At 43.0% G+C, this 18,869-nt stretch overlaps 2 protein-coding genes across 5 annotated transcripts in view; one reads left to right on the forward strand and one right to left on the reverse strand.

Moving 5' to 3' along the window:
* Positions 1 to 18,869, reverse strand: part of dhx36 (DEAH (Asp-Glu-Ala-His) box polypeptide 36) — a 52,033-nt gene that overhangs the window by 10,540 nt on the left and 22,624 nt on the right. The window lies entirely within an intron of this gene.
* The window catches only part of LOC113652608 (C5a anaphylatoxin chemotactic receptor 1-like), a 17,414-nt gene continuing 3,078 nt past the window's right edge, over positions 4,534 to 18,869 (forward strand). The window contains exons 1-2 of one of the 2 annotated variants that reach the window (XM_047822777.1): positions 4,534 to 4,687; positions 5,168 to 6,293. In XM_047822777.1, the coding sequence (XP_047678733.1) occupies positions 5,173 to 6,255 (1,083 nt within the window). In that variant the 5' untranslated portion in view covers positions 4,534 to 4,687; positions 5,168 to 5,172 and the 3' untranslated portion in view covers positions 6,256 to 6,293. Of the gene's footprint in view, positions 4,688 to 5,167; positions 8,086 to 18,869 lie in introns of those variants that run through there. The other variant, XM_047822776.1, reaches the window with a different exon arrangement.

Below are 18,869 nucleotides of genomic sequence, written 5' to 3' on the forward strand. Positions count from 1 at the left end.
CATGGAAAAAACACTGTCAATAATAATCGTACGTAATTCAAAGCATTTGTGTGTAAATTTGAATTTTGTGGAGTTGGATCCCAAAATCTACGGCCACGACAGTTTACAGATACGAGATTTTGCGTGTTTGTTCAAATACAACTCCAAAATGTACGACTATGACAGTTTACACACACAACGCTTGTTTTCACAACACCTCTTTTTCACACACGAAAACGGTCTGCGAAACAACTGTCAAAAATACGTCATCACGTTCACAGGCATTACTATCCGAAGGAAGATGAATCGATTACACGAAGTGTGCATGCGCCTCGCCCTCTTTAAAACCACTGGCGCCGAAATGGCGGATCAGCAGCCAAGTGCTCACTCATCGTCTCAGGTAAGTTGGTTTTTCCTTCCAAATTCGGACATGTTTAAGGGTTATTTATCACTAATAACAGAGAGGAGTAATATTACAGATATAGGTTAACTATAGTAAGTAAGATTAGCTCTCAGAGTAAGGTTACATTAGGTGCTTAAAGAATACAGGTGTTTAGGAGGTCATCACTGCAGTCTGTAGCCATTTGCTGCTGCACTGACTGCCCATTTGACTTGGACCTTCTTTCTTGTGCTGACTGTCCACTGATATTGGACTGGTTCCCCATTTTCTGTTGTCCAACACTTAAGGTGTAGGTCAACATCGACACCAGATTCTGGGCTGAGTGCAAGATGTCACCTAATGGAACCTGATAAACAATAGACTTTAACACTTAAGCAGTGAACACATATTGCATGACCTGTGTATTCCAGTGCATGTACACAGCTTTTAGTAAGTTAACACTTAAAATTGCTAATTCTTGTAGGCCTATCTCATCACGCTACAGACTGCAGTGATGACCTCCTAAACAGCTGTATTCTTTAAGCACCTAATGTAACCTTACTCTGAGAGCTAATCTTACTTACTATAGTTAACCTATATCTGTAATATTACTCATCTCTGTTATTAGTGATAAATAACCCTTAAACATGTCCGAATTTGGAAGGAAAAACCAACTTACCTGAGACGATGAGCAGTGTTGTAATGTAACGGAGTAAAAATACTTTGTTACTGTACTTAAGTAGAAATGTCACCTATCTGTACTTTACTTCGCTATTTAAATTTATGTCAACTTTCACTTTTACTCCACTACATTTCCTAGATAAAATGTATACTTTTACTCCGTTATATTTCCACTAAGCGTCTCCATTACTCGTTACTACAAAATAAAATCAGAAGAAATGTGTGTGACTGCAACAAGGGAGGTTTGGTGAATCACTGCTCCTAGATTGCATTACCCTCCGCACGCTGTACGCATAAGCACAGGTACACGCAGCGTGCACGCGCAGTCAGAGCTGGAGGCGTTTATCTATAGCGTTAATCGGAAAGCTGCAAATACAGCAACCAAAAGCAGTGAAATTTCACTATTCTTATTACCAAAGTTGTAGCACAAACAAAATATTAACGCAAACAATCCATTAAATACTAAATAAAAATAACATTTATTGATTTGGTCTTTGTGAATATTAGTTTATTAATGACTGCATTCATTGGACACACTGTTTGTAGAGAATGCACACATACATGAACTGATCTGATTCAAGACTGGCATCATTACATCATGCATAAAATTTTGGTGTCCACTTTTGCCATTTAATAATACCATAATTTTTGGCTTACTATGTAGTCATATAATACATAATATAAAACTCTTCTTGTTTTAAATTCTCTCTGAGGGCTAAAACCCCCTAAAGATGAAACCCTAGAACCGCCCCTGCTCTTATGCCTACCGAAAATCACTGAATATTTTACTTTTTACTTCAAATACTTAAGTACATTAAATATCACAAAATGACTTTTGATACTTAAGTACAGTAAATATCAGACACTTTAAGACTTTTACTTGAGTAATATTCTAAAAGGTGACTTTCACTTCTACCGAAGTCTTTTTCTAGTACGATACTTTTACTTTTACTCAAGTAATGCTTTCTAATACTTTATACAACACTGACGATGAGTGAGCGCTTGGCTGCTGATCCGCCATTTCGCCAGTGGTTTTAAAGAGGGCGAGGCGCATGCGCACTTCGTGTAATCGATTCATCTTCCTTCGGATAGTAATGCCTGTGAACGTGATGACGTATTTTTGACAGTTGTTTCGCAGACCGTTTTCGTGTGTGAAAAAGAGGTGTTGTGAAAACAAGCGTTGTGTGTGTAAACTGTCATAGTCGTACATTTTGGAGTTGTATTTGAACAAACACGCAAAATCTCGTATCTGTAAACTGTCGTGGCCGTAGATTTTGGGATCCAACTCCACAAAATTCAAATTTACACACAAATGCTTTGAATTACGTACGATTATTATTGACAGTGTTTTTATTCCATACATGGTGCAAGCATTTTGTGCAAGTAGCTTATTTTACTACATCCAGAGCTCGAGCCAGTGGTAAAGAAATTGTCATTGCTGCTTTAATACATGATAAATCAATTCTTCTTTTCTCCTTTTTTTATTTTTATAGAAAACATATAAGGGCTTAAGTGAAATGTTTCATAAAGACATAAAGCTAGTTTTGTAAAGATTAATCACAATACAAGATAACTTTATGCTTTATTTATACTTTAGGATACATTACAATATCCTAAATATATACAAAACCTAGCATTTCTAGCATCTAGTCATGATTGTATAGGAATTACTAGATCATTGCGTCTATATTTACAATAATTTTACTTGCTAAGATTTTTATCTTCAGTGCAGTGCATCAAAATGTATTTGAAATGATCAAACAAACAAATAACAGATGATGTTTATTTTTTTAAGTTGTTATTGATCACTTGATGCTGAGGATGGCTCCACAGGAACAGACTGTATATCCCTGGGTTTACTGTGGATTTTCTTTTGAGTCTGCAGTGATCAGTTCTTTCTGACTTTAACAAAATCAACTTCATATTAAATCCAGAATAATCTCCCTGATTGAACGATTCTGCACTTTGAGAATATTTTACACATAGAAAGGAAATTATTTAATTGCACTATCTGGTGTCGCCTAGAAGAGGATGAGTTTTTACTCACCAGTGCATCACCGATGCCCGCTAGCTTACATGTAAGGGATAAAATGTGCAATTGTTTATCCTGGATTAATATATTTCTGTAAAGCATCTGTATGATGATGTCCATTGTTAAAAATGCTATACAAATACAATTAATTTGATGATGATAATAATAATAATAATAATAATAATAATTATTATTATTATTATTATTATTATTATTATTATTATTGATGTTGTTGTTGTTGTTGTTGTTGTTGTTATTATTATTAACAATGTTGTACATGAATATTAATATTTTTCTTATAAATATAAGAATAAATTATTTGTGGAAGCAATGAACAGATTCTCAATGAACAGATCAGTAATAGTGAAATGATAATATATTTTAAATATTTTAAATTTTTTTATTATGTAATTAACCTATTACTTTTCTACCTAAGCAAGAAGGTAAATTTACCATTTTTTATTGACTATTTTTTTATTTTTTATTTTATTTTCAGTCCACATTAATAATTTTCTCTCAGTTTTTTTACACATACAAAACTATATGTTTATATACGTGTTTATATAAAAAGTTTATTTATAAGTCTCTGTTGGAATGTGGTGAGAGAGGGATATGTGGTGAGAGAGGCGGGTTTCATTAACTTTACAGTTTGTGCCCATATTTTTCTATGAGATATCAGCTGATATGACAGCTGTCATTAGCGATAAGAAAAGAGGTCAAAGTTTTTTTAAATTATTTATTTATGTATTTATTTATTTGTTTGTTTGTTTGTTTGTTTGTTTGTTTGTTTTATTTGAAATTAGTTGTTGAAATTAATAAATGGTTATAACTTTGATCTGGTATATTTAAACTCACATGTTTGATCCGGGGGTTGTAAAAGAAATGAATCTTGTTTTATTGCCCTGACAAGAAATAAGAATAAGAGAATAATAAAGAAAATGAATTAAGAAATTAATGAATGTCAAACCATTGATCTGGTATATTTAAACTCACATGCTTTATCCGGGGGGTGTAAAAGAAAAGAATCTTGTTTTATTGCCCTGACAAGAAATAAGAATAAAAGAATAATAAAGAAAGGAATAAAGAAATTAAAATGAAAGTCAAACCAATGATCTGTCATATGTATGTCTTAGTTCCAAATGATCTAGGAGAGAAGTACTTAAAACTCACACGTTTGATCCGGGGGTTGGTTTGTGGAGATCCCTTTTCCCCTCCCACTACACCATCTTTCATTTTGTTTGTTTATTTATTTGTTTGTTTGTTTGTTTGTTTATTTGAAATTAGTTGTTGAAATTAATAAAAGGTTATAACTTTGTTCTGTCATATGTATGACTTTATTCCAAAATGTTAGGAGAAGAACTTAAAACTCACCCTCCCCTCAGACCGAACGTTAGCCAACGGTGTTATCTGTGGTGCAATAAAGGCGTAGGTTCCAAAGCTGTTCGACGTAGTTTTAGACATAGTCACTTCCTTTCTGCCTCAATATATACAAATTGCAGAAGACAACACAAGAAGAGATTGCAAATCACACACAAGAGCCTGAACCTGTCAAAATCCTGATACCACATTCAAACTCAACCAACCACATTATTCAACTTTCTGCAGTTCATCTAAATGTAAGTAACAGATCCTGAGAGCAGGAAACCTGGAAAAGGAAAGGATTTGATTTGGGCTTTGTTTTTTTGTTGTTGTTGTTTTTTAAGGTAAGGAAGGAAAGATATTGATTCATATAGATAGGATAGATTTTATTAAATTATATAAATTATATTTTAGCTATATAGATTATATAGATTATTTTGGATTATACCCTTTTTATAAGTCTTCACTCTTATGTCTGTGGCCGATTTTTTCTAATTATGTACCTGAAATACGTTCTTAAAATATATTATAATTAAATTGCATAGTAACTAAAGGTACAGATGAATCCACTGACATGGATCCATCATAGTGCCAAGCATTTAAAGTCTAAACTTATTAACCTTGTCCTGTTCCATATGAGATGTTCCAGAAGATAAAGAACAGATTAACATTTACACCAAACTTTGTCAAAATGTAAACCACAAAATATCTTTCTGCTCTTGTCCTTCCCCTCACAGATAAAATGGGTGAAGATGATGATTACTACACAACCTATGATTTCTCCAACCTAACAGACCCATGTGGTGGTGAAAAAAACTGTACGCTGTTCGACAAAACTGAAATATCCGTGCTCGGTTGGCGTCACTGGTTTGCACTGATCTGCTATGCGATAGTCTTCTTGTTGGGTGTCCCTGGCAACGGTCTGGTCGTCTGGGTGACTGGATTCAGGATGCCCCGTTCAGTTAATGCCCAGTGGTTTCTGAACCTGGCCTTGACTGACCTTCTGTGCTGTTTATCCCTACCCCTGCTCATGGTGCCACTGGCTCAAGATTTGCACTGGCCCTTTGGTCCATTAGCCTGCAAAATACTTCATGGCCTACTGTATCTGTTCATGTACTGCAGCGTGCTGATATTAACGATCATCAGTTTGGACCGCTGGCTCCTTGTCACTCAGCCTGCTTGGTGCCAGAACTGGAGGCAGCCGCATTTGGCTCGTTGGGTCTGTCTGGGTACCTGGGTGATAGCACTAATTGGGACCATTCCCCAGTTCATCCACATGAGTGAAACAGATCATGGGTCGAAGAAAGTGTGTCTTGGCCATTACTTAAATGAGGTGCATGCTTGGGCCATGGTTGTGATGCGTTTCCTGTTTGGTTTTCTTCTACCTTTCATTATAATCTGTTTAAGCCATTGGGCAGTGTACAAGAGGGCACACAAGAAGAAAAACGAGAGGTCGTCACGTACCTTGAGGGTCATCCTAGCTGTAGTGATCACTTTCTTTGTGTGCTGGATTCCCTTTCATATCATTGACATCGTTATGCTTATATGGACTAAAGCAGTGGACAAAACAAAGGCAAACCTTCACCTGGCGCAGACATTAGCTCTCTGCCTGGCTTACTTCAACAGCTGTCTGAATCCGATGCTCTATGTTTGCCTGGGCCGAGGGTTTAGGGAAAGCTTGACTAAGACCCTGAAGAGTGTACTCAACTTTGCTTCAGAGGAGCCATCTCGAGGACAAAGCATGACATTAACCACCAAGAGCACCATCGACACAAACTATGGAGAGACCAGAGGTCTCAGTCAAAAAGAGCTTTCTAAAAAATAGATCCAAAACATTGCTCTGCTCCACACACACACACACACAGAAATAGATAAAAAATAGCAAGTGTGTCTGTGGGTCACACACAGAGAGTACAGTACCTGAGCTGCAATATCTGAGCTATAATGATGTACCGGAGCAACAGTCGAGGAGCATACAGATCTTCTCAATACATCACTCTATACATCATACCTGCCTAAATATCATCCATCTGCCCATCCATTCATCTATCCATCTATCCATCCATCCATCCATCCATCTATCCATCCATCCATACATCCGTACATCAAACCAATGGAAGCCTGGATGAACAGATGTCTGAAAAATAGATGGCTAAATGGATGATGAAAGTCCTACGTCTGGCTGAATTCTTCCAGCAATACAATTTATATATAAATAATTGTAAATCATTGATCAGGTGTGTCACGTCGACTCCAGCAACTGTTCCAGCATGCTTGTAATTTCAAATCATTTTGCTGTTCTCTTTGACTTGAGTGTCACTGTAGGTAATGTCAAGTCATGAAGAAATGAAAACAAATGTGCCAATACTGTGTTTATGCAGCTAATTTTAACGCAGTTAATATGTGAATATATTGCCATATATATTTTAAATGATTCATATAGATACTAATAAATAAAGAAATATATTTTAATAAATGTTTCCTCAGTTCTAGTTTAGTTCTACAGTAATTTCATTCTGTTAATAACATCTTACTCTCACAGCTTAATGTATTATTCAGTCTTTCAGCTTAATGTATATTACTCAGTGACTTGCAGCACAATGTATTCAGCTACACTATCTTTAACAGTTATAAGGTTTACGAACGTATGTCTGCGGTCTTAACCTAGCATAGCTTCACCTTTCAGATTGATTTGAACTGGAATTTTACAACTTTGGTTAAGATTCCAAAATGAGCACACAGCAAACAGGATGTTGAGCAAACTCGGGCTCCTGCTTTGACACTTCTTCTAACTCCAGAATGCATGCAAATTTACAAATTTTATGCAAATGCAAAATTACATGCAATCTTAAAGATTATGACTCTTGCTTATGGATTAAAAAGTGCTCTGTGCAGGACTTTTCTTTATTTAATGTGGAAATAAATTATAAATATGTGAAATTGCTCAACAGTTTTAACAAGTTCTGTAAAACTGACAGGAATTTTTTTTAATAAGAAGTGACCTAAGCAGGAGCTTAAAACCTACAGTTTAATATAAATTGGTAATAGAAAAATATTAATAAGCATCATCATCATCATCATCATCATAATCATCATCATCATATGTATGAATATTTTAAATGTCATTATTGTGATCAATTAATAGATTGTGTGTGTGTGTGTGTGTGTGTGTGTGTGTGTGTGTGTGTGTGTGTGTGTGTGTGTGTGTGTGAGAAGAGATAAAGCACTTTATTTATCGGTGCATAAGCATGAGACAGAGGAGTGTGTTGACTGAGAGAGAGCTACATTACTGTGGAGAGTATTTCGTGTGCTCGTAACGTCACATGCTGAGATCTTTGGACAATCTGAAAAAATGTAAATGAACTAAAAAAAATAAAATCAGTTATTGACCTGGTGACGGATCAAATGTGTGCTCGGGCTTATAACGAGTTTGCAACTTAAAATGGAAAATATTTCTTTCTGTGTGCAAGTAACTTGTTATTTCAGTATCATGTCCATATACGATTGTTAAACGGATCTGAAAGTTGAAATGTGGAAGAAAATATGATTTTGTCAGCGTCTTGTGTATAGATGTTTTTTTCAGAGGCATATTCCTTTAGTACAAATACATTTTTTATCATTAAAACAAAAAATTAAAAAAATCATTTTAAAAATATATTTATATGTTTATGTTATTATTTGTCTCATTTATACAGTCTTGCAATAAATAATAATAACCACATAATAACATGCAAAAAGAAATATTAAAAAATAAATAACAATAATTGCATCTTGACTGTACATAGTTAAATAAAACCTTAAATTTTTAAAAGGAATAAAAAGTTACATAAATAATAAATATAATAAAAACTAATAAAATAATAATCACAAATATGAATATATGAGCTAAAAGACAATATTTGTTTGCTTCTCATATACCCAGATATTAAAGTGAATTACATAATTATTCACCTACGTCCTGGAACACAAATGCACTGAAGTCATGGAATCTGCATCAAACAGCCCATAATATTAAATGTTAATATTAATTTTAATATTAATATATTAAAATATGGTGAAAATATTAATAAACGTATCTACAGTTAAAAAAAATATAATCAGAAGCATTCATGAAGTGTTGATGTGAAACCTCTTAATCTATTCTGGTGCCTCTCTAATTAATCCCATCTTTACTCCTTCACTGACTTTTGGTGACCAGACGCGACGAGGCAAAATCCGTTTTTTAATCAGTCCCTCCAGGATTTCTTGATTTTCTGATTGCAGTACATTAAAGTTAACTCGGTGAGATTCGGAATAGCTTGAAATTTTTCCAAAATGGCCGCAGATCTTCCACAGCATTGGGCCAAGACGGGTTGTGGGACATCATTACAACACACATTTAGTCAAAACCCCATCCGTTTGTGTGTCGGAACACGAGTAGAGCTATTAGAGAAGGTCAGTACATAGAGTATGTGTCTTCACCGGTAGGAGTTTTAAAGAAGAATCATGTGCTCACAATTTCACATTTCAAATAGCAAGTTATTTATTTATTTATTTATTTATTTATTTATTTATTTCATTTATTCGTTTATTTATTTATTTATTTATTTACTCAGCACAAGCAAGCAACAATCACAAAAAAAAAAAAAAAAACTTTGCAAAATCCTGCAGGGACTGAAACGATGTTAGAGATCTTTAGAATATTTTTATAACCAAATATATTTGATAATCAACCAGAACTTTGTTATTTACCCTCACAAACACTTCAGGGAGCCTTTAGGGAACTTGTACCACAACCAGTTTAAGTGTTTCACATCAATAGGCCATGAATAGGCATTCACAATTTTTCTATTTTGTATTTGCACAAAGCAAGGCCCTTTACCTTTAATTTCACTGGTATATAAAATTAGATAACATTTAAGTCTTTCTGGAAAAGGGTTTGTGGCAAATGCTAAAAATGTTTTATTTGTTAAACATATTAGTATATGGGTAGTTGACGTGACATGGCTTTTTCACTGTCACAGAAGATAAAACATAATTTATTTCACATTTTCATAATTTAGAATACTGTAAATGGTTAAACATTTTCTTGTTTTATATGAATTTGTTGTTTTAATACCCAAGTTATTGTTAGTTTTTTAGAACTTTGAGCCAAATCTCAAAATTGTCCTATGGTGTGACGGTAGACAACATTATTTCATAAATATTACATTTTATAAATAAAGAAAATAATGTTTAAAAATCTTAATGAACACTCCTGGCATAATTGTGCAAGTGTCTATTTCACTAAGTGGCCATCACTTTTCATATACATACATTTCTAAAAGTGTAGGAATTTCATAAAGTTTGTCACACAAAAAAATGTCCTTTGGTGTTATGCAAAAACCTAATTTTAATTTGGGCAATATCATGGACAACTATATTTAATTGAAAGACCCCACTCAAGGTCATGTGACTGAAGACCCCTATGAAGGCCATGAGAAGTGCACATGTTAAGTATTTCTCTCAGAATTGTTTAAATATTGAACTATGTTTTAAGACCACTGAAGTTGTTAAGATTGATTCTAATTAGTACTTTCATGTAAAATAAATATCACTTTAAGAAAATAATGTTTTAATAATGTGAACAAGTATTTATTTTATGTTATTTAATATAATTTCTTAGTACTTTTTAAATGTCACACCATAGGACACATTTACAGTATTGTTGAGTGAAAAAGTGAAAAAAATATGTAGTCATTGACAAAATGAGTGACCAGTACTATTTTCTGAAACTGCAGTTTTCATACTCCACAAATATATGTAACTTACAAATATATGTACCTTATATGTATGTTAAAAAGTTATGCTTTCCAAAAAAAGTACTTTTTCTTGGTCATTTGTCAACTACCCATATGTTTAATTAAATGATAAAAATACTATATTCTGCATCTTTGTTTTATATTTTAAATATCTGGTTTGTTTATTCTTTCTTTCTTTCTTTCTTTCTTTCTTTCTTTCTTTCTTTCTTTCTTTCTTTCTTTCTGTAATGTGTCTGTAATGTGTCTTTCTTTCTTTCTTTCTTTCTTTCTTTCTGTAATGTCTTTCTTTCGGCCTGCCGTCTCTCCCTGATGTTAATTGTTTGCTCCGCCCACTCATTGCTCACCATGGACACTAATTACATTCCATCTTTTCCCCAGGTGTCTTGTCTCTGATTATCTCTGCTCTGTGATTGGCTGGTCTCCAAACTGGCGGACACCCCGATGAGGTCGGCTCGGGCGGCCGGCATCCCTAAGCCGCCAGCTGGACCAGCCGGGTCGCCGGAACCAGCCGGGTCGCCGGAACCAGCTGGGTCGCCGGAACTAGCCGAGTCGACAGAACCTGCTGAACGGACCAGGTCAACGGAACCTGCCCAACCGACCGGGTCGACGGAACCGACCGGGTCGACGGAACCGGCCGAACCGACCGAACCGACCGGGTCGATCGAACCTGCCGAACCGACCGGGTCGACGGAACCGACCGGGTCGACGGAACCTGCCGAACCGACTGGGTCGACGTAACCTGCCGAACCGACCGGGTCGACCGAAGCGACCGGGTCGACGGAACTGACCGGGTCGACAGAACCTGCCGAACCAACCGGGTCAATGGAACCAGCCGAACCGACCGGGTTGACGGAAGCGACCGGGTCGACGGAACCTGCCGAAGCGACCGGGTCGACGGAACCTGCCGAACCAACCGGGTCGACCGAAGCGACCGGGTCAACGGAACCTGCCGAACCGACTGGGTCGACCGAAGCGACCGGGTCGACGTAACCTGCCGAACCGACCGGGTCGACCGAAGCGACCGGGTCGACGGAACCTGCCGAACCGACCGGGTCGACGGAACTGACCGGGTCGACAGAACCTGCCGAACCAACCGGGTCAATGGAACCTGCCGAACCTACCTGGTCGACCGAACCGACCGGGTCGACGGAACCTGCCGAAGCGACCGGGTCGACGGAACCTGCCGAACCGACCGGGTCGACCGAAGCGACCGGGTCAACGGAACCTGCCGAACCGACCGGGTCGACGGAACCGACCGGGTTGATGGAACCAGCCGAACCGACCGGGTCGACCGAAGCGACCGGGTCGACGGAACCTGCCGAACCGACCGGGTCGACGGAACTGACCGGGTCGACAGAACCTGCCGAACCAACCGGGTCAATGGAACCTGCCGAACCTACCTGGTCGACCGAACCGACCGGGTCGACGGAACCTGCCGAAGCGACCGGGTCGACGGAACCTGCCGAACCGACCGGGTCGACCGAAGCGACCGGGTCAACGGAACCTGCCGAACCGACCGGGTCGACGGAACCGACCGGGTTGATGGAACCAGCCGAACCGACCGGGTTGACGGAAGCGACCGGGTCGACGGAACCTGCCGAAGCGACCGGGTCGACGGAACCTGCCGAACCTACCTGGTCGACCGAACCGACCGGGTCGACGGAACCTGCCGAAGCGACCGGGTCGACCAAACCGACCGGGTTGATGGAACCTGCCGAACCGACTGGGTCGACGGAACCTGTCGAACCGACCGGGTTGACGGAACCAGCCGAGCCGAGGGAACCAGCCGGGTCGACCGAAATGACTGAGTCGGAGAACGCAGTCAACATCGTGACACCCAAACTCCCTGAACTCTGTCCAGAGCACCACCCTGGCTACCAACTCCGTTATGGTCTCTGGCTCCGCCTCCAGTACCACCCTGGTTTCCGGTCCTGCTCTGGTCTCTGGCTCCGCTTTCGGCACCACCCTGGTCTCCGGTCCTGCTCTGGTCTCCGGCTCCGCCTCCGGCACCGCCCTGGTCTCCGGTCCTGCTACTGGTCTCCGGCTCCGCCTCCGGCACCGCCCTGGCCTCCTGCTCTCCCGGCGCCGCCTTGGCCTCCTGCTCTGCCGGCTCCGCCCTGGCCTCCTGTTCTCCCGGCGCCGCCTTGGCCTCCTGCTCTACCGGCGCCGCCCTGGCCTCCTGCTCTGCCGGCGCCACCCCGGCCTCTTGCTCGGCTGGCGCCACCACTACACGGACCCGACCCGCCCTCCCACCCTAGTTGCGCCTTCGCTCCACCCTCCCGGACTGGGTTTTGGGGACTTGGGAGCGTCTGGAAGCCGCTCGTGGGGGGGGGGCTCTGTAATGTGTCTGTCTGTGTTTTCCCCTTGTTTCGGCCTGCCGTCTCTCCCTGATGTTAATTGTTTGCTCCGCCCACTCATTGCTCACCATGGACACTAATTACATTCCATCTTTTCCCCAGGTGTCTTGTCTTTGTCTCTGATTATCTCTGCTCTGTGATTGGCTCCTGTCTACTACATTTACTCTGTCGGTTCACTTCCCTGGTGTTGGTCGTTGTTGGTGTTTGGTCTGTTATGTTGTCTGTTCCTGTTCCTTTTCCTGTTCCCTGCTCCGCTCTATGTTCTAGCCTGTTTTTGCCTGCTTAGCTGTGTCCGGTTTTTTCATTAAATCATCAAACTGCATTTGGATCCTCACTCGCCTTTTGTCTCACCGTGTCTTTCTTTCTTTCTTTCTTTCTTTCTTTCTTTCTTTCTTTCTTTCTTTCTTTCTTAGAAAAAAAGTTTTCTGGTAGAGGCAGATCTGTAAAACAATCAAAAAATCTTTTTTTTTTTTTTTTAAATTAGTACAATATGCAACATTGCATAGAAAATAAATCAAAGACAATTTGATATTTTTGCCATTTTGCCATAACTTAATTCTGTTCATTGTGTAGATGCTCAGTGTGAATGTGAAGGTTTCAGCACAAGTCAGGTTTCAGGTTAGACAATAAAAATAATAACCAATCAAAGTTGTAGTTCAGTTGCACCACTGACATGAACATAGATCAAAACAGACACGATCGGATGTGTGTAACCATGTTTTTAAAATCTCACCCCAAGACATAAGGGTAGGGGCAGGCAAGGTTGTTTCAGGCTCTGTTGGCTTTTAAACTGAGACTCTGAGAGCTTTTTTGACAGAAGCATTTCCATGACACTGTGTCCTATTCATTAGCTTATTTTACTACATCCAGAGCTCGAGCCAGTGGTAAAGAAATTGTCATTGCTGCTTTAATACATGATAAATCAATTCTTCTTTTCTTTTTTTATTTTATTTTATAGAAAACATATAAGGGCTTAAGTGAAATGTTGTTCTTCATTGAATAAAAATCCCAAATTAGCTAGTTTTTTTTAATTATAGATTAATCACAATACAAGATAACTTTATGCTTTATTTATATTATAGGATACATTACAATATCCTAAATATATACAAAATCTAGCATTTCTAGCATCTAGTCATGATTGTATAGGAATTACTAGATCATTGTGTCTATATTTACAATCATTTTACTTGCTAAGATTTTTATTTTCAGTGCAGTGCATCAAAATGTATTTGAAATGATCAAACAAACAAATAACAGATGATGTTTATTTTTTTAAGTTGTTATTGATCACTTGATGCTGAGGATGGCTCCACAGGAACAGACTGTATATCCCTGGGTTTACTGTGGATTTTCTTTTGAGTCTGCAGTGATCAGTTCTTTCTGACTTTAACAAAATCGACTTCATATTAAATCCAGAATAATTTCCCTGATTGAACGATTCTGCACTTTGAGCATATTTTACACATAGAAAGGAAATTATTTACTTGCACTATCTGGTGTCGCCTAGAAGTGGATGAGTTTTTACTCACCAGTGCATCACCGATGCCCGCTGGCTTACATGTAAGGGATAAAATGTGCAATTGTTTATCCTGGATTAATATATTTCTGTATGATGATGTCTATTGTTAAAAATGCAATACAAATACAATTAATTTGACAATAATAATAATAATAACAATAATAATAATAATAGTTATTATTATTATTATTGTTATTATTATTATTATTATTATTATTATTATTATTATTATTATTATTAAACAATGTTGTACAGGAATATTAATATTTTTCTTATAAATATAAGTATAAATTCTTTGTGGAAGCAATGAACAGATTCTCAATGAACAGATCAGTAATAGTGAAATGATAATATATAATTTTTTTTTTTATTATGTAATTAACTTTTTTTTAACCTAAGCAAGAAGGTAAATTTACCATTTTTTATTGACTATTTATTTTTTTATTTTATTTTCAGCCCACATTAATAATTTTCTCTCAGTTTTTTACACATACAAATCTATATGTTTATATACATGTTTATATAAAAAGTTTATTTATAAGTCTCTGTTGGTATGTGTCTTGTCTTTGTCTCTGATTATCTCTGCTCTGTGATTGGCTCCTGTCTACTACATTTACTCTGTCTGTTCACTTCCCTGGTGTTGGTCGTTGTTGGTGTTTGGTCTGTTATGTTGTCTGTTTCTGTTCCTTTTCCTGTTCCCTGCTCGCTCTATGTTCTAGCCTGTTTTTGCCTGCTTAGCTGTGTCCGTTTTTTTCAATAAATCATCAAACTGCATTTGGATCCTCACTCGCCTTTTGTCTCACCGTGTCACATCGTGACAGAATGACCAACCGAATGGATCCAGCAGAAATCCTGTTCTGTCTACGTCAGGAGGACTCCCCAGTCGAGGAATATACGGAGGTGTTCGTGGACCTGTGCAATGAGGTCAACTTTGGGGAGAAGGCCCTGAAAGACATTTTCAGGTATGGACTGGAGAGCAAGGTGCGCCACTTGATGCCGGCTGGCTGAGAGATCGAATCATTCTCGGATTTCGTCAACTTGGCGTTGCTCTTGGGCGGGTCCGCATTAACCTTGAGCAGTGCAGAGACGGAAGCCGGACGTAAATATTTTTTTTTGGGGGGGGGGCAGCAAGCATCGGGGTCCATGGGCCACAGAGTGGAATCAGCCACGGACGCCCGAATGCCCTACAGTGTCTCCATCCAGCCCAGTCCCGCGCACACCAGTGACCGAGCCAGTTCTCATGGCTACCGTACCGGCAAGCTCGGCTGAGGTCCGTGCTAACCGGCTGTTCTCCAAACTGGCGGACACCCCGATGAGGTCGGCTCGGGCGGCCGGCATCCCTAAGCCGCCAGCTGGACCAGCCGGGTCGCCGGAACCAGCCGGGTCGCTGGAACCGACCGGGTCGCCGGAACCGACCGGGTCGCCGGAACCAGCCGGGTTGCCGGAACCAGCCGAGTCGACGAAACCTGCTGAACGGACCGGGTCGACGGAACCTGCTGAACTGACCGAGTCGACGGAACCTGCCGAACCGACCGGGTCGACAGAACCTGCCGAACCTACCGGGTCGACAGAACCTGCCGAACCGACCGGGTCGACCGAAGTGACCGGGTCGACGGAACCTGCGGACGGACTTTTCCTGTTCCCTCCTCCGCTCTATGTTCCAGCCTGTTTTTGCCTGCTTATCTGTGTCCGTTTTTTTCATTAAATCATCAAACTGCATTTGGATCCTCACTCGCCTTTTGTCTCACCGTGTCACATCGTGACAGAATGACCAACCGAATGGATCCAGCAGAAATCCTGTTCTGTCTACGTCAGGAGGACTCCCCAGTTGAGGAATATACGGAGGTGTTCGTGGACCTGTGCAATGAGGTCAACTTTGGGGAGAAGGCCCTGAAAGACATTTTCAGGTATGGACTGGAGAGCAAGGTGCGCCACTTGATGCCGGCTGGCCGAGAGATCGAATCATTCTCGGATTTCGTCAACTTGGCGTTGCTCTTGGGCGGGTCCGCATTAACCTTGAGCAGTGCAGAGACGGAAGCCGGCCGTAAATATTTTGGGGGGGGGCAGCAAGCATCGGGGTCCAGCCCAGTCCCGCGCACACCAGTGACCGAGCCAGTTCTCATGGCTACCATACCGGCGAGCTCGGCAGAGGTCCGTGTTAACCGGCTGGTCTCCAAACTGGCGGACACACCGATGAGGTCGTCTCGGGCGGCCGGCATCCCTAAGCCGCCAGCTGGACCAGCCGGGTCGCCGGAACCAGCCGGGTCGCCGGAACCAGCCGAACGGATCGGGTCGACGGAACCTGCCGAACCGGCCGGGTCGACGGAACCGACCGGGTCGACGGAATCTGCCGAACTGACCGGGTAGATGGAACCTGCCGAAGCGACCGGGTCGACCGAAGCGACCGGGTCGACGGTACCTGCTGAACTGACCGGGTCGACCGAAGCTACCGGGTCGACGCAACCTGCCGAACCGACCGGGTCGACCGAAGCGACCAGGTCGACGGAACCTGCCGAAGCAACCGGGTCGACGGAACCTGCCGAACTGACCGGGTCGACGGAACCTGCCAAACCGACTGGGTCAACCCAAGCGACCGGGTCAACGGAACTTGCCGAGCCGACCGGGTCGACCGAAGCGACCGGGTCGACCGAAGCGACCGGGTCGACGGAACCTGCCAAGCCGACCGGGTCGACCGAAGCGACCGGGTCGACGGACCCTGCCGAAGCGACCGGGTCGACGGAACCTGCCGAACCGACCGGGTCGACGGAACCAGCCAAACCGACCGGGTCGACAGAACCAGCCAAACCGACCGGGTCGACAGAACCAGCCGAGCCGAGCGAACCACCCTGGTCTCCGGTCCTGCTCTGGTCTCAGGCTCCGCCTCCGGCACCACCTTGGTCTCTAGTCCTGCTCTGGTCTCCGGCTTCGCCTCCGGCACCGCCCTGGCCACCTGCTCTGCCGGCTCCACCCTGGCCACCTGCTCTGCCGGCTCCGACCTGGCCTCCTGCTCTGCCGGCTCCGCCCTGGCCTCCTGTTCTCCCGGCGCCGCCTTGGCCTCCTGCTCTGCCGGCTCTGCCCTGGCCACCTGCTCTGCCGGCTCTGCCCTGGCCACCTGCTCCGCCGGCTCTGCCCTGGCCAACTGCTCTGCCGGCTCCGCCCTGGCCTCCTGTTCTCCCGGCGCCGCCTTGGCCTCCTGCTCTGCCGGCTCCGCCCTGGCCTCCTGTTCTCCCGGCACCGCCTTGGCCTCCTGCTCTGCCGATGCCGCCCTGGCCTCCTGCTCTGCCGGCGCCGCCCCGGCCTCCTGCTCGGCTGGCGCCACCACTACACGGACCCGACCCGCCCTCCCACCCTGGTTATGCCTTCGCTCCACCCTCCTGGACTGGGTTTTGGGGACTTGGGAGCGTCTGGAAGCCGCTCGTAGGGGGGGGGCTCTGTAATGTGTCTGTCTGTGTTTTCCCCTTGTTTCGGTCTGCCGTCTCTTCCTGATGTTAATTGTTTGCTGCGCCCACTCATTGCTCACCATGGACACTAATTACATTCCAGACAGACACAGACAGACAACCCACAGACAACCCGGTCGGTTCCGTCGACTCGGTCGGTTCGGCAGGTTCCGTCGACCCGGTCGGTTCTGCAGGTTCCGTCGACCCGGTCGGTTCGGCAGGTTCCGTCTACCCGGTCGGTTCGGCAGGTTCCGTCGACCCGGTCGGTTCCATCGACCCGGTCGGTTCGGCAGGCTCCGTCGACCCGGTCGGTTCGGCAGGCTCCGTCGACCCGGTCGGTTCGGCAAGCTCCGTCGACCCGGCCGGTTCCATCGACCCGGTCGGTTCGGCAGGCTCCGTCGACCCGGTCGGTTCCGGCGACCCGTCTGGTCCAGCTGGCGGCTTAGGGATGCCGGCCGCCCGAGCCGACCTCATCGGGGTATCCGCCAGTTTGGAGACCAGCCGGTTAGCACAGACCTCAGCCGAGCTCGCCGGTACGGTAGCCATGGGAACTGGCTCAATCACGGGTGTGCACGGGACTGGTCTGGGCGGAGGCACTGTGGAGCATTCGGGCGTCCGTGGCTGATTCCACTCTGTGGCCCACGGACCCCGATGCTTGCTGCCCCCCCCCAAAAAAAATATTTACGGCCGGCTTCCGTCTTTACACTGCTCAGGCTTAGCGCGGACCCGCCCAAGAGCAATGCCAAATTGACGAAGTCCGAGAATGACTCTATCTCCCGGCTAGATGGCATTAAATGGCGTAACGCTCTCCAGTCCATGCCTGAAAATGTCTTTTAGGGCCTTCTCCCCAAAGTTGACCTCGTTGCACAGGTCCACGAATACCTCCGTGTATTCCTCGACTGTGGAGTCCTCCTGACGTAGACAAAACAGGATTTCTGCTGGATCCATGTGGTTGGTCGTTCTGTCACGGTGTGACACGGGGAGACAAAGGCGAGAGGGATCCAAATGCAGTAAGTAATCCATTTAATGAGCAAACACAGAAGAACAGGCAGACAAACACAAGGCAGAACACTCAACAGAGAACAGAGAACAGAGAACCGAACCCAACACCAACACCAACACTGACCAACAACAGGGAAGTGAACAGACAGAGTAAATATAGTAGACAGAAGCCAATCACAAAGCAGAGACGATTAGAGACAAAGACAAGACACCTGGGGAAGTGATGGAATGTAATTAGAGTCCATGGTGAACAATGAGTGGGCGGAGAAAACAATTAACATCAGGGAGAGACAGCAGACAGAAACAAGGGGAAAACACGGACAGACACGTTACAAAAA

This window comes from Tachysurus fulvidraco, chromosome 13 (genome assembly GCF_022655615.1).
Source record: "Tachysurus fulvidraco isolate hzauxx_2018 chromosome 13, HZAU_PFXX_2.0, whole genome shotgun sequence".
In the NCBI taxonomy this organism is placed as follows: Eukaryota; Metazoa; Chordata; class Actinopteri; order Siluriformes; family Bagridae; genus Tachysurus; species Tachysurus fulvidraco.